The 17,427-nt window shown below is 43.2% G+C and overlaps 1 protein-coding gene across 1 annotated transcript in view; it reads left to right on the forward strand.

The window, feature by feature from the left end:
• ORC4 (origin recognition complex subunit 4) overlaps positions 1-17,427 on the forward strand; it is a 72,639-nt gene that overhangs the window by 36,200 nt on the left and 19,012 nt on the right. The window contains exons 7-8 of the mRNA XM_083153844.1: positions 13,864-13,912; positions 16,658-16,809. Of these exons, the coding sequence (XP_083009970.1) occupies positions 13,864-13,912; positions 16,658-16,809 (201 nt within the window). The remainder of the gene's footprint in view (positions 1-13,863; positions 13,913-16,657; positions 16,810-17,427) is intronic.

The following is a 17,427-nucleotide window of genomic DNA, read 5'->3' on the forward strand; positions in this document are numbered from 1 at the left end:
TGGCGTAAATGTACGTCATGGCTTTAAACTGTCACCGCGTCTATAGACGCGGTGACAGTTTAAACATGTCTGCTGTCCCTGACAGCAGACATGTCCCTGCATGCCCAGGGGGGGCTGCGATGCCGCCCCCCCGTCGGCGATCGCTGTGATTGGCTGTTCAGTGTGAACAGCCAATTACAGCGTTTTCTGTGTCACCGGCGAATAACGTTCGCCGGTGACACAGGGATCGGAGGTGATTGGTGCTGTAAAGTACAGCACCAATCACCACGGGGTGTAAGGGTGACACTGGTGTCACCCCACCTCACCCCGCCCCCAAAGGCCGTGATTGGTTCGTCGGACCGACGAACCAATCACAGCCATGGAGGGGGATTTAAACTAACGGTGACTGCACTGCAGACGCCATTCCAGTCTGGAATTGCGTGCAGTGCGGTCACCGTACCTAGCTGCCGTGATATACTGACCTGATCCTTGCAGAATACTTACCTGATCACTGCTTGTAGCGTGCTGGATGCTTCCTGGATCCTGTTACTACTTGTGACTTCCTGTGTTGTGCTGCTGCAGTGTAATAGCGTTAGATAGAGAGAGATAGAGAGATAGAGAGAGATAGTGTCAGAGAGTGCTATATTTTGTGCTGCTGCAGTGTGATAGAGTTATAGAGAGAGAGAGAGAGAGATAGAGAGAGATAGAGAGATAGTGACAGATTGTGCTATATATTTTTTATATAACTGACTGCTGCCCCCCCTTTTGTGCTGATCAGTATAAATTAACTGATCAGCAACTTTTTGGGGGCGCAGTTTTTTTTTTTAATATATATACCTGTCAGTGCTGCTGCTGCAGTGTCATAGAGTGATAGATAGTGAGAGATAGAGAGAGATAGAGAGAGATAGAGAGAGATAGTGACAGAGAGTGATAGAGAGTGCTATATTTTGTGTCTGCTGCCCCCCTTTTGTGCACCCCCAGCAACTTTTTGGGGGTGCAGGGGTTATTTTTTATATATATAACTGTCAGTGCTGCTGCTGCAGTGTCATAGAGTGATAGATGGTGAGAGATAGAGAGATAGAGAGAGATAGAGAGAGATAGTGACAGAGAGTGATAGAGAGTGCTATATTTTGTGTCTGCTGCCCCCGCCTTTTGTGCTGATCACTATATCTGAGGTGATCAGCAACTTTTTGGGGGTGCAGAGTTTTTTTTTTTTTATATATACCTGTCAGTTGCTGCCAGTTGCACTGTCAGTTGCACCAAAGGTTGTGAACCTGCTGCCCCTCACTGGTAATCAGTGTCGCATCAGTGATCACCTTTTTTTTTTTTTGAGGGTGTTGTGGGGTCTTTTTTTAATTTTTTTTTACACACACTGTGATTTTGTGGGTGTCCTGTGGCCACTGTGCGCTGATCAGTGACGTACATCACTGATCAGCTTTTTCGGCACAGGGTTGATCTATTTTTTTTTTTTTTTTCTTTATCAAATTCCTGTTGCCTTTGAGCGCTGTTCAGTGACGGACGTTACTGACCAACATCTGTGCTCAATTTTTGGCGCAGGACCTTTTTTTTTTTTTTTTTTTTTTACCCCTTCAATTTTTTTTTTTTTTTTTTAACCCCATCAATTTTTTTTTATTTTTATTGGGATCAAATTCCTGTATAAAGTATTTTTTTTTTTTTCTGCACTACATACACACTACACACTACATACCCCCCTGGTTGAAATAAAGTTTGTACCCCCCCTACACTATACACGTGTTGAAACATTTCACTACCAGAAACACAAAAATAAAAATGGCATCCCAAATGTCATCCCAGTCATCCAGAAGAATGTATTCAGCGGAGGAGGCATATGCCATGCTTGCCTCTGACTCTGACACAGCCAGTGAGGCAAGCGGGGAATTTGAAGGATTCATCTTAAGCTCCTCTTCCTCCTCTAGTGATGAGGGACCCCCTCAAAGACGCCCCCGTAGAGCAGCTGAGACCCCCCCCCCCCAATAATTGATCTCGTATGGACCCCACCACCAGACAATTTTGAGCCCCAGGTTCCTGAGTTTTTGGCCATGCCAGGAATCCAATTTGATTCCACAGGTCTCAGAGAAATTGACTTTTTCAAATTATTTTTCTCTGATGATTTTATAAATTTAATGGTGGACCAAACTAATTTATATGCCCAGCAGTTTATTGCTCAAAACCCCACGTCATCATTTGCTAGGTGGACCCCTGTAGATGCAGTAGAGATGATGACGTTTTGGGGTCTGGTGTTTCATATGGGCATAGTAAAAAAGCCAGAAATTAGGCAATATTGGAGTACAGATGTTCTGTACAGCACCCCATTTTACCGTATGGCCATGACCCGGGCTCGTTTTGAGATGATCCTTAAATTTTTGCATTACAACGATAATGCACAGTGCCCACCCAGAGATGATCCCACCTTTGACCGGCTATTCAAAGTCAGGCCGGTCATTGATCATTTCAGTGCCAAATTTGCAGAGATGTACATCCCTGAAAAATTTATTTGCATAGACGAGTCCCTTATACATTTTAAAGGAAGGGTTAAATTCCGCCAGTACCTTCCCAGTAAGAGGGCAAGGTATGGCATAAAAATGTATAAGCTGTGTGAAAGCACCTCAGGGTACACCCACATGTTTAGGGTATATGAAGGGAAGGATTCAAGAATTGAACCGCCAGAATGCCCCCCCTCCCTCGTAGGTGTTAGTGGAAAAATTGTCTGGGATTTAGTGCACCCCTTCCTGGATAAAGGTTATCACCTCTATGTGGATAACTTTTACACCAGCATCCCCCTGTTTAAGGCCCTTGGTTCAAGAGGTACAGCAGCTTGCGGTACTGTGCGCAAGAACCAAAGAGGCCTCCCAAAAACGCACATTGCCCAAGTAATGAGAAGGGGTGAAAGCAGGGGAATATGCACCGAAAATATGTTGTTGGTCAAATATAAGGACAAGAGGGATGTCCTTATACTGACAACAATTCACGGAGACAGTACCACCTCCGTCCCTGTACGAGGTACCAGTACCCACACCTCAAAACCTAATTGTATCCTGGATTACAATAGGTACATGGGCGGAGTGGATCTTTCAGATCAGGTACTGAAGCCGTACAGTGCCCTGCGGAAAACAAAAATCTGGTACAAGAAGCTGGCCGTGTATATCATCCAGATGGCACTGTATAACGCTTACGTGCTATTCCGTTCTACCGGCCAGAGGGGGACATTTATGCACTTTCAAGAGGAAGTCATAAAGGGCCTAATATTTGGGAACCAGCAGGCAGAGGGCCCCAGTACTTCTAGTACTGGCCCCCGTATTGTACCAGGGCAGCATTTTCCTGATGAAATCCCCTCCACTGGAAAAAAGGGCAGGACACAAAAAAGGTGCAAAGTTTGCTATAAAAAGGGAATAAGAAAGCAAACTATTTTCCAGTGTGACACTTGCCCCGACAAACCCGGCCTATGTATAAAGGAGTGTTTTAAAATATACCACACATCTATGGATTATTAGGTTCATAATTTCACCATGCTTCGGGGGTCTTGCTAATGCCACATAGCACCCACCATTCATTCCACCAGAATCTGAGCCGCAAAATCCAAAAATCACTCCTTCCCTTCTGAGTCCTGCCATGCACCCAACTGGTATTTTTTGGTCACATGTGAGGCATTGCCGTACTCGGGAGAAATTGGGGCACAGATTTTGGGGTGCTTTTTCTCCTTCATACCTTCTGAAAATGAAAAATTTTGAGCCAGAACTGCATTTTTGTGTAAAAAAATGTAATTTTTCATTTTCACTGCCCAGTTGTATAAAAATTGGTGAAACCCCTGGGGGTTTGAAATGTACACTATACCCCTAGATGAATTCCCTGAGGGGTGTAGTTTGCAAAATGGGGTCACTTGTGGGGGGGTTCCACTGTATTGGTGCTTGGGGGGTCTTGCTAATGCGACATAGCACCCACCAACATTCCACCAGAATCTGTGCTGCAAAATCCAAATATCACTCCTTCCCTTCTGAGTCCTGCCACTTTTTGGTCACACATGAGGCATTGCCGTACTCGGGAGAAATTGGGGCACAGATTTTGGGGTGCTTTTTCTCCTTCATACCTTCTGAAAATGAAAAATTTTGAGCCAGAACTGCATTTTTGTGTAAAAAAAAGTAATTTTTCATTTTCACTGCCCAGTTGTATCAAAATTGGTGAAACCCCTGGGGGTTTGAAATGTACACTATACCCCTAGATGAATTCCCTGAGGGGTGTAGTTTGCAAAATGGGGTCACTTGTGGGGGGGGATCCACTGTATTGGTGCTTGGGGGGTCTTGCTAATGCGACATAGCACCCACCAACATTCCACCAGAATCTGAGCTGCAAAATCCAAAAATCACTCCTTCCCTTCTGAGTCCTGCCATGCACCCAAATGGTATTTTTTGGTCACATGTGAGGCATTGCCGTACTCGGGAGAAATTGGGGCACAGATTTTGGGGTGCTTTGTCTCCTTCATTCCTTGTGAAAATGAAAAATTTTGAGCCAGAACTGCATTTTTGTGTAAAAAATGTAATTTTTCATTTGCACAGCCCAGTTGTATCAAAATTGGTGAAACCCCTGGGGGTTTGAAATGTACACTATACCCCTAGATGAATTCCCTGAGGGGTGTAGTTTGCAAAATGGGGTCACTTGTGGGGAGGTTCCACTGTATTGGTGCTTGGGGGGTCTTGCTAATGCGACATAGCACCCACCAACATTCCACCAGAATCTGAGCTGCAAAATCCAAAAATCACTCCTTCCCTTCTGAGTCCTGCCATGCACCCAAATGGTATTTTTTGGTCACATGTGAGGCATTGCCGTACTCGGGAGAAATTGGGGCACAGATTTTGGGGTGCTTTGTGTCCTTCATTCCTTGTGAAAATTAAATTTTTTTAGCCAGAACTGCATTTTTGTGTAAAAAATTTAATTTTTCATTTGCACAGCCCAGTTGTATCAAAATTGGTGAAACCCCTGGGGGTTTGAAATGTACACTATACCCCTAGATGAATTCCCTGAGGGGTGTAGTTTGCAAAATGGGGTCACTTGTGGGGAGGTTCCACTGTATTGGTGCTTGGGGGGTCTTGCTAATGCGACATAGCACCCACCAACATTCCACCAGAATCTGAGCTGCAAAATCCAAAAATCACTCCTTCCCTTCTGAGTCCTGCCATGCACCCAAATGGTATTTTTTGGTCACATGTGAGGCATTGCCGTACTCGGGAGAAATTGGGGCACAGATTTTGGGGTGCTTTGTCTCCTTCATTCCTTGTGAAAATGAAAAATTTTGAGCCAGAACTGCATTTTTGTGTAAAAAATTTAATTTTTCATTTTCACTGCCCAGTTGTACCACAATTGGTGAAACTCCTGGGGGTTTGAAATGTACACCAACCCCTATATGAATTCCCTGAGGGGTGTAGTTTGCAAAATGGGGTCACTTGTGGGGGGGGTTCCTAACTTTTAGCATCTTATGGTGCCTAGAATCCTACATGGTGCCTAAAAAATAATCTCATAAAAAGGAGGCTCCAAAATCAAGTAGGTGCTCCTTCTATTATGAAGCCTGTGGTTTGGTCATCGTGCACACTAGGGCCACATATAGGATATTTATGAAAACAAAAGAATTGGGGGAATCAATTTTTAGTCACATTTCTCTAGTAAAATCTACTGTGTTCCTTAGAAAAATGTATTAAAATTGCAAATCTGCAAAAAAAATGAAATTGAAATTTCATTTTGAAATTTAAAGTCCCTTTAAAATTGAAAATTGAAATTTAAAGTCCCTTTAAAACAAAGGGACTTTGTTTTAATTCCTGTGAAACACCTAAAGGGTTAACAAACTTCCAAAATGCTGTTTTGAATACTGTGAGGGGTGCAGTTTTTGAAATGGCATCATTTATGGGGGTGTCTCACATACAAGTCCCTCAAAGTCACATCAGAACTGAACTGGTCCCTAAAAAAATCAGTGTTTGAAATTTTCTTGAAAATTTGAGAATTTGCTATTCATATTGTAAGCCTCCTAGTATCCAAAAAAATTAAAAGGAAGTTGAAATAATGATGGAAACATAAAGTAGACATATGGTCTATGTTAGTTATTAACTATTTTGAGTGGTATGATTATTTGTCTCACAAGCAGAAAATTTAACATTTTGCAAATTGCTAAATTTTCCATTTTTTTACGACATTTTGGTATTTTTCACAAAAAAACACAGACTGTATCGACCCAAATTTACCACTAACTTGAAGTACAATGTGTCACGAGAAAACAATCTCAAAATCACTGGGATAAGTAAAAGCAAAAAAAAGTTATCCCCACTTAAGTGATACATGTCAGATTTGAAAAAAAGGGCTCTGTCAGGAAGGCAAAAACTGGCTGTGTCAGGAAGGGGTTAAGGTCATCTTGGTTAACAGTAGTTGAGTAATACATGAAATCCAGCTATATTGTAGACTGATCAAAGATATACCTACAGTATAAAGACACTGATACACCTTTCACACCGCACTTGTTAAACGGTATATTGCCGTTTTTTTCCCCATTTTAAAACGTTTAAGGCTGCAGTGGGAAAGCGCCAGAGTTCATTTACCGGTTAAAGATAACCGGTATTTCAAAACGTTTAAAAAGCAGAGTCCTACACGTTTCCGAGACGTTTTTTTTATGCAGTGAGAATGGCTCTGAAACGGTATTTAGTAAAACCAACAGATTACAGACCTGTGATAGGCTGTCCCCTGCGTTCTGCCTTGAAACGTGTTCAGGGGATTAAACGGGTTGATTTATGTGAATGGTATTTAACCCCTTCCTGACAGAGCCAGTTTTTGCGTTCCTGACAAAGCCCTTTTTTTCAAATCTGACATGTATCACTTAAGTGGGGATAACTTTTTTTGCTTTTACTTATCCCAGTGATTTTGAGATTGTTTTTTCGTGACACATTGTACTTCAAATTAGTGGTAAATTTGGGTCGATACAGTCTGTGTTTTTTTGTGAAAAATACCAAAATGTCGTAAAAAAATGTTAAATTTAGCAATTTGCAAAATGTTAAATTTTCTGCTTGTGAGACAAATAATCATACCACTCAAAATAGTTAATAACTAACATAGACCATATGTCTACTTTATGTTTCCATCATTATTTCAACTTCCTTTTAATTTTTTTGGACACTAGGAGGCTTACAATATGATTAGCAAATTCTCAATTTTTCAAAAAAATTTCAAACACTGATTTTTTTAGGGACCAGTTCAGTTCTGATGTGACTTTGAGGGACTTGTATGTGAGACACCCCCATAAATGATGCCATTTCAAAAACTGCACCCCTCACAGTATTCAAAACAGCATTTTGGAAGTTTGTTAACCCTTTAGGTGTTTCACAGGAATTAAAACAAAGTGTAGGTGAAATTTCAAAATTTTTTTTTTTTTGCAGATTTGCAATTTTAATACATTTTTCTAAGGAACACAGTACATTTTACTAGAGAAATGTGACTAAAAATTGATTCCCCCAATTCTTTTGTTTTCATAAATATCCTATATGTGGCCCTAGTGTGCACGTTGACCAAACCACAGGCTTCATAATAGAAGGAGCACCTACTTGATTTTGGAGCCTCCTTTTTATGAGATTATTTTTTAGGCCCCATGTAGGTTTCTAGGCACCATAAGATGCTAAAAGTTAGGAACCCCCCCACAAGTGACCCCATTTTGCAAACTACACCCCTCAGGGAATTCATCTAGGGGTATAGTGTACATTTCAAACCCCCAGGGGTTTCACCAATTGTGGTACAACTGGGCAGTGAAAATTAAAAATTAAATTTTTTACACAAAAATGCAGTTCTGGCTCAAAATTTTTCATTTTCAGAAGGTATGAAGGAGAAAAAGCACCCCAAAATCTGTGCCCCAATTTCTCCCGAGTACGGCAATGCCTCACATGTGACCAAAAAATACCATTTGGGTGCATGGCAGGACTCAGAAAGGAAGGAGTGATTTTTGGATTTTGCAGCTCAGATTCTGGTGGAATGTTGGTGGGTGCTATGTTGCATTAGCAAGACCCCCCAAGCACCAATACAGTGGAACCCCCCCACAAGTGACCCCATTTTGCAAACTACACCCCTCAGGGAATTCATCTAGGGGTATAGTGTACATTTCAAACCCCCAGGGGTTTCACCAATTTTGATACAACTGGGCTGTGCAAATGAAAAATAACATTTTTTTACACAAAAATGCAGTTCTGGCTCAAAATTTTTCATTTTCATAAGGTATGAAGGAGAAAAAGCACCCCAAAATCTGTGCCCCAATTTCTCCCGAGTATGGCAATGCCTCATATGTGACCAAAAAATACCAGTTGGGTGCATGGCAGGACTCAGAAGGGAAGGAGTGATTTTTGGATTTTGCAGCTCAGATTCTGGTGGAATTTTGGTGGGTGCTATGTCGCATTAGCAAGACCCCCCAAGCACCAATACAGTGGAACCCCCCCACAAGTGACCCCATTTTGCAAACTACACCCCTCAGGGAATTCATCTAGGGGTATAGTGTACATTTCAAACCCCCAGGGGTTTCACCAATTTTGATACAACTGGGCTGTGCAAATGCAAAATTACATTTTTTACACAAAAATGCAGTTCTGGCTCAAAATTTTACATTTTCACAAGGAATGAAGGAGACAAAGCACCCCAAAATCTGTGCCCCAATTTCTCCCGAGTACGGCAATGCCTCACATGTGACCAAAAAATACCATTTGGGTGCATGGCAGGACTCAGAAGGGAAGGAGTGATTTTTGGATTTTGCAGCTCAGATTCTGGTGGAATTTTGGTGGGTGCTATGTCGCATTACCAAGACCCCCCAAGCACCAATACAGTGGAACCCCCCCACAAGTGACCCCATTTTGCAAACTACACCCCTCAGGGAATTCATCTAGGGGTTTAGTGTACATTTCAAACCCCCAGGGGTTTCACCAATTTTGATACAACTGGGCAGTGAAAATGAAAAATTACATTTTTTTACACAAAAATGCAGTTCTGGCTCAAAATTTTTCATTTTCATAAGGTATGAAGGAGAAAAAGCCCCCCAAAATCTGTGCCCCAATTTCTCCCGAGTATGGCAATGCCTCATATGTGACCAAAAAATACCAGTTGGGTGCATGGCAGGACTCAGAAGGGAAGGAGTGATTTTTGGTGGTGGAATGTTGGTGGGTGCTATGTCGCATTAGCAAGACCCCCCAAGCACCAATACAGTGGAACCCCCCCACAAGTGACCCCATTTTGCAAACTACACCCCTCAGGGAATTCATCTAGGGGTATAGTGTACATTTCAAACCCCCAGGGGTTTCACCAATTTTGATACAACTGGGCAGTGAAAATGAAAAATTACATTTTTTTACACAAAAATGCAGTTCTGGCTCAAAATTTTTCATTTTCAGAAGGTATGAAGGAGAAAAAGCACCCCAAAATCTGTGCCTCAATTTCTCCCGAGTACGGCAATGCCTCATGTGTGACCAAAAAGTGTCAGGACTCAGACGGGAAGGAGTGATATTTGGATTTTGCAGCACAAATTCTGGTGGAATGTTGGTGGGTGCTATGTCGCATTAGCAAGACCCCCAAAGCACCAATACAGTGGAACCACCCCACAAGTGACCCCATTTTGCAAACTACACCCCTCAGGGAATTCATCTAGGGGTATAGTGTACATTTCAAACCCCCAGGGGTTTCACCAATTTTGATACAACTGGGCAGTGAAAATGAAAAATTACATTTTTTTACACAAAAATGCAGTTCTGGCTCAAAATTTTTCATTTTCAGAAGGTATGAAGGAGAAAAAGCACCCCAAAATCTGTGCCCCAATTTCTCCCGAGTATGGCAATGCCTCATATGTGACCAAAAAATACCAGTTGGGTGCATGGCAGGACTCAGAAGGGAAGGAGTGATTTTTGGATTTTGCAGCTCAGATTCTGGTGGAATGTTGGTGGGTGCTATGTGGCATTAGCAAGACCCCCGAAGCACGGTGAAATGATGAACCTAATAATCCATAGATGTGTGGTATATTTTAAAACACTCCTTTATACATAGGCCGGGTTTGTCGGGGCAAGTTTCACAGTGGAAAATAGTTTCCTTTCTTATTCCCTTTTTATAGCAAACTTTGCACCTTTTTTGTGTCCTGCCCTTTCTTGCAGTGGAGGGGATTTCGTTCGGAAAATGCTGCCCTGGTACAATACGGGGGCCAGTACTAGAAGTACTGGGGCCCTCTGCCTGCTGGTTCCCAAATACTAGGCCCTTTATGACTTCCTCTTGAAAGTGCATAAATGTCCCCCTCTGGCCGGTAGAACGGAATAGCACGTAAGCGTTATACAGTGCCATCTGGATGATATACACGGCCAGCTTCTTGTACCAGATTTTTGTTTTCCGCAGGGCACTGTACGGCTTCAGTACCTGATCTGAAAGATCCACTCCGCCCATGTACCTATTGTAATCCAGGATACAATTAGGTTTTGAGGTGTGGGTACTGGTACAGGGACGGAGGTGGTACTGTCTCCGTGAATTGTTGTCAGTATAAGGACATCCCTCTTGTCCTTATATTTGACCAACAACATATTTTCGGTGCATATTCCCCTGCTTTCACCCCTTCTCATTACTTGGGCAATGTGCATTTTTGGGAGGCCTCTTTGGTTCTTGCGCACAGTACCGCAAGCTGCTGTACCTCTTGAACCAAGGGCCTTAAACAGGGGGATGCTAGTGTAAAAGTTATCCACATAGAGATGATAACCTTTATCCAGGAAGGGGTGCACTAAATCCCAGACAATTTTTCCACTAACACCTACGAGGGAGGGGGGGCATTCTGGTGGTTCAATTCTTGAATCCTTCCCTTCATATACCCTAAACCTGTGAGTGTACCCTGAGGTGCTTTCACACAGCTTATACATTTTTATGCCATACCTTGCCCTCTTACTGGGAAGGTACTGGCGGAATTTAACCCTTCCTTTAAAATGTATAAGGGACTCGTCTATGCAAATGAATTTATCTGGGATGTACATCTCTTCAAATTTGGCACTGAAATGATCAATGACCGGCCTGACTTTGAATAGCCGGTCAAAGGTGGGATCATCTCTGGGTGGGCACTGTGCATTATCGTTGTAATGCAAAAATTTAAGGATCGTCTCAAATCGAGCCCGGGGCATGGCCATACGGTAAAATGGGGTGCTGTACAGAACATCTGTACTCCAATATTGCCTAATTTCTGGCTTTTTTACTATGCCCATATGAAACACCAGACCCCAAAACGTCATCATCTCTACTGCATCTACAGGGGTCCACCTAGCAAATGATGACGTGGGGTTTTGAGCAATAAACTGCTGGGCATATAAATTAGTTTGGTCCACCATTAAATTTATAAAATCATCAGAGAAAAATAATTTGAAAAAGTCAATTTCTCTGAGACCTGTGGAATCAAATTGGATTCCTGGCATGGCCAAAAACTCAGGAACCTGGGGCTCAAAATTGTCTGGTGGTGGGGTCCATACGAGATCAATTATTGGGGGGTGGGTCTCAGCTGCTCTACGGGGGCGTCTTTGAGGGGGTCCCTCATCACCAGAGGAGGAAGAGGAGCTTAAGACGAATCCTTCAAATTCCCCGCTTGCATCACTGGCTGTGTCAGAGTCAGAGGCAAGCATGGCATATGCCTCCTCCACTGAATACATTCTTCTGGATGACTGGGATGACATTTGGGATGACATTTGGGATGCCATTTTTATTTTTGTGTTACTGGTAGTGAAATGTTTCAACACGTGTATAGTGTAGGGGGGGGTACAAACTTTATTTCAACCCGGGGGGTATGTAGTGTGTAGTGTGTATGTAGTGCAGAAAAAAATTGAAGGGGTTAAAAAAAAAAAATTGAAGGTTTAAAAAAAAAAAAAAAAAAGGTCCTGCGCCAAAAATTGAGCACAGATGTTGGTCAGTAACGTCCGTCACTGAACAGCGCTCAAAGGCAACAGGAATTTGATCAAAAAAAAAAAAAATAGATCAACCCTGTGCCGAAAAAGATGATCAGTGATGTACGTCACTGATCAGCGCACAGTGGCCACAGGACACCCACAAAATCACAGTGTGTGTAAAAAAAAAAATTTAAAATAGACCCCACAGCACCCACAAAAAAAAAAAAGGTGATCAGTGATGCGACACTGATTACCAGTGAGGGGCAGCAGGTGCACAACCTTTGGTGCAACTGACAGTGCAACTGGCAGGTATATATAAAAAAAAAAAAAACCTCTGCACCCCCAAAAAGTTGCTGATCACCTCAGATATAGTGATCAGCACAAAAGGCGGGGGCAGCAGACACAAAATTTAGCACTCTCTGTCACTATCTCTCTCTATCTCTCTATCTCTCACTATCTATCACTCTATGACACTGCAGCAGCAGCACTGAGAGTTATATATATATGAAAAATAACCCCTGCACCCCCAAAAAGTTGCTGGGGGTGCACAAAATGGGGGCAGCAGACACAAAATATAGCAGTCTCTATCACTCTCTGTCACTATCTCTCTCTATCTCTCTATCTCTCTATCTCTCACTATCTATCACTCTATAACACTGCAGCAGCAGCACTGACAGGTATATATATATATATATATAAAAAAAAACCTGCGCCCCCAAAAAGTTGCTGATCAGTTAATTTATACTGATCAGCACAAAAGGGGGGGCAGCAGTCAGTTATATAAAAAATATATAGCACAATCTGTCACTATCTCTCTATCTCTCTCTATCTCTCTCTCTCTATCTCTCTCTATCTCTCTATCTATAACTCTATTACACTGCAGCAGCACAAAATATAGCACTCTCTGTCACTAGGCCTCTCTATCTCTCTCTATATCTCTCTCTCTCTAACTCGATGACACTGCAGCAGCACAACACAGCACAACACAGCACAGGATGTCACAAGATGAAGCAAGATCCAGGCAGTGATCAGGTAAGTATTTAGCAAGGTTCTGGTCAGTAAATGGCGGCAGCTGGGCACGGTGACCGCACTGCACGCTATTCCAGACCGGAATGGCGTCTGCAGTGCAGTCACCGTTAGTTTAAACCCCCCTCCATGGCTGTGATTGGTCCGTCGGTCCGACGAACCAATCACGGCCTTTGGGGGCGGGCGGGGTGAGGTTGGGTGACACCAGTGTCACCCTTACACCCCGCGGTGATTGGTGCTGTACTTTACAGCACCAATCACCTCAGATCGCGTGTCACCGGCGAACGTTATTCGCCGGTGACACAGAAAACGCTGTGAATGGCTGTTCACACTGAACAGCCAATCACAGCGATCGCCGACGGGGGGGCGGCATCGCAGCCCCCCCTGGGCATGCAGGGACATGTCTGCTGTCAGGGACAGCAGATATCGTCCCTCTGTCACTGCGTCTCTAGACGCAGTGACAGTTTGAAGTCATGACGTATATATACGTCATGTGTCGGGAAGTACTTCCCGGCCATGACGTATATATACGTCAAATGTCGGGAAGGGGTTAAAACGGTAATCTACTGCAATGTGAAGGCTCAGACCCGTTTTAAATACCATCTCATAATATCGGTTTTTAAAACGTTTATGCAGTGTGAAAGTGGTATAAGCTAGTGACATCACTGATGCAGGACTCATGGTGTCGTAAGAGTTGTTTCTTTTTGTCTTAGCAGAGTGTGTGATTTTCGTAACTGTGTATGGATTATATAGAACACATCCATCCAAACTGGGGTATTACACACCCATATCAGTGTAAATGACTGCGTATACATTGATCTGAAGCTTGTTTTCAAGAGTGCTGTAATTTGATTGTGGGATCCTTTTATTGTAGACCTTTTATGCCCTTTGATCTCTCTATGTACTCAGCGGGGCTATAACCATGCATTGTACTTCACAGGGCAGCTTTGCAGAAAATCTTTCTTTTCTACTTGAAGCTTTAAAAACAGGTGAGTGCACCCCCCCCCCCTTCCCCAGGTGCTGATTTATGTGGCATATACACTTTGTAAAGTGGTTTTCTTAGTAAAGCTTACTGCTTATGGTTTTATGGAGTTCCACATGCATTACTAAACCTGTTTCTGCAAGTTACACTGGTTGGATAATGGCATGCAGAAATGGTCTCAGTAGTACTGTGCATTTGTTAAACACCTAATTCTGTTACATGTTGGCATTAGGTAGTACAGGTAGAGTATCCCCTAGCCGTGCATCCCGTATCCGAATTATTCCAAAAACCGTGGGTTTTTTTGTGAAGAATTCGAATATTTCCCCCCCCCCCCCCCCATCCCCCCAACCCTTTTTTAATACTTACCAAGTCCCCCGACGTCCATGGCAGGCCTTCAGCATCCTCTCCGGCGTCTCCAGCGGTCCCAGGAGTGCTTTGCATGAGTGCGCGCGCGCCGGTGACGTCACCGGCGCACCTGGGAACTTGCGCAAAGCACTCCTGGGACCGCTGGAGACGCCGGAGAGGATGCTGAAGGCCTGCTGTGGACTCCAGGGGACCATGTGGACGCCGAGGGACCACCGGGCACACCAGGGGACAGGTAAGTATGCCTAACAAACTTTTATTCCAAAAACCAGAAAATGTCAATGGGCATTTTGTCAAGTCCACTCCCAATATCCATTGCAATAGAAGAGCTAGAGTCCTTTTTATGTACCCTCTCACAGTCTCTGATTGGCTGGGAGCGCACATTGCACTCTGGGACTCATAGCAACTTCATCATTGGAATTAATCCATTTGACAGGCAGCAGGGAAAGCGTGAGAGGATTGGATGATGCTACCAGAACCTAGTAGTAGTATCCCACTGGCCCAAACAGTGTGTTTTGCATCTCGTAATAACTGGAACTTAATCATTCTAATCCCTGGTATTTTTGTTAGTTTTATTAATGTTACTACACAATTTATTAATACAAATTTATTTTAATACCCCATGGGAACCCTTGCACATGATACCATTATTGGAAGTGGGATTGATTAGAATAGTATAGGTTGTTTATTTTCAGTACTGTTACAGAGTCATATTGTAAGACATGCCACATGTGATGGAACGTCCCTCACAGAATTTGATGAAAATTTATTTTTTTTATTTTTTTTGTAAAAATGCAGCTGACAACCAAAGGAAACACTTCCTGAGCTGCATGGATACAACAGACATTTGTTACCACATAGAATCGAAATCATGAAAAATTATTTAAGAAGATCGCCATTTACAGCCGATTCGCGGTACAAATGGATACAACTGGGGTCGGCCGTAATCGGACGAATGGAGAATATGGGCAATTTACTAAGAGTATCTTCCAATGGCATAGCCGTTCGTATTTTGCTGCTGTATTTCCCGGCAGCCAAATACGTACACTGTAGCAGCATCCCACGGATCAGTCAGATCTGTGTGATGCTGCCCTGTGTAAAAAAAAAAAAAAAACAGAATAAATAAAATTTCTAAAAAACGGTATGGGGTCCCAGCCCCGGGCTCATTGAGCCTGGCCCTGATTGCAGAAACACAAAGGGAAACAAAGTTGGGGTCCCTCTGTATTTCTATAACCGGCACCAGGCTCATGGGTCCGTCCTGGTTCCCAAAATACCGGGGACAAAATGAGTCGGGATCCTCTGTATTTTGTAAACCAGCACCGGGCCCAAACAGCCAGCAGGCTAATGCCACAACGGAGGGACACTTTTATACAAGCTCCCCCGACCAAAGCATTAACCCATGGCTGGTCAGCCCGAGCTGGAATCCTGGCGGAGTGGAGGCCCCCCCAGTAAAGCGCCCCTCCCCCAAGGCACCCCCAGCCCAGTCTAAAGCCTGGGGCTGTCCCCAGTGCCCCTGGGCGGTGGCTGATATCCATAAAGTGTAAAAATAAGAATAAACAACTAATGGGTTATTTTCTGGAACTACAAGTCCCAGCAAGCCTCCCCTGCATGGGCTTCTATGGGTGGTTTTCACCAAAGACACCCATATTATATTTTTGTTCCTTTAGCTTGGTTGAAAACAGCATCAGGACAGGCACTTAAGCTGAATAATCCTGGCTTGTGACTAAACTCATGATTTAAGGTGGGAGAATGACAATTCTACGACATAACAGCACATCAGCTGAATAGCTCAGGGACCTCAAGCCCGACGCTATTTATATTGCGCTGAATTGAATTACTTGAACAGAATCACCTTGTGCGAGGAAGGCTCTGGCATCGATAATAGTCTTTGCAAGTTGGCAAGATGGACATCTATCTGTAGCTTCTTTAGTTATTTTCAATTAATTGTTTTTCCTACTGACTATTTATTTTGGAGATCTGTTCCCCATGCAGCCACTTAATAAATGCTTAATGTGATTTTAGTAAATGTGTGCTCTCTCTCTATTATAGTGGTTCCCAAATTTCCCTGACTAACAGCAACCAAAGGCCAATTTTGTTTTTCACGGCACCAGTAGGCCAAATATTTCTATTGAGACATTCAGGTGCAGTGGCATCACAAGGAAGATGTGGGTTGCACTCGGGTGGCACCATAATTCGGGCTTCTCTACAGTGACAGGTTCCTGGATCCCAGGTCCCATCACTGAGCAGAAGCCGTCAGTACTGTATGGGACAGCCCATTCAGCTATTGAGTGAGGTTATGAGGGGGTTATCTGTAGCAAGCAAGACACCTGAATAGTGTTTTATCGAGGTTTTTTCTGTAAACAAATTACAATAAGTTTTCATTTTCCAGGTGACCGCACCAATAGTTGCCCTGTGCTGTTTATACTAGACGAGTTTGATCTGTTTGCCCATCATAAGAACCAGACACTGCTTTATAATCTGTTTGATATTGCACAGTCAGCACAGACTCCTGTCGCTGTTATTGGACTCACGTGTCGACTGGTGAGTGAAACATTTCTTCTCTGCTCTTGCTCTTGTGTTTTTATTGTTGTGTCCTCTACCTGAGAATCTCAGCCATAGCATCTCACAGAGGGTTAGATTTATTAAGCTCAGTGAAGTGATAACCTGTCTGGTTTTTATCACCGGCCAATCAGCTCCTACCTGTGAAGTTACAGGCTTGGTTTGAAAAATGACAGGTAGGAACTGATTGGCCGATGATAAAAACCAGACAGTTTCACTTCACCAGCTTAATAAATCTACCCCTCATGGAGAAACAGATGCTAATAAGGGGACTTCCTGCACTCTAATTATGTGTCTCACCTGTTAGAAAATGGTTTCCATAGTTTTAAAGGTTTTGCCATTGTTTTCTATTCCTGAGCATAGCTATAAGGAAATGTTCTATTTTCAGTTAAATGTTCTGTCATGCACCTTTTTGGCAGGGGTGGATCTAGAAAAAAGTGATGATAGGGGAAAGGGGGTGGTTAGCAGTAATAGGTACATTTGTGCACACTAAAGGCATACACATTCACAAAATAAAGAGGTTATGGCCTACAGGGGTGTGGTCTCACAGGATACGCCCTCCTTGTGAGCCAAAGCCCTTATTTTCGACACACTGGGGGC

This window comes from Crinia signifera, chromosome 7, assembly GCF_055691185.1.
Source record: "Crinia signifera chromosome 7, ASM5569118v1, whole genome shotgun sequence".
Classification (NCBI taxonomy): Eukaryota; Metazoa; Chordata; class Amphibia; order Anura; family Myobatrachidae; genus Crinia; species Crinia signifera.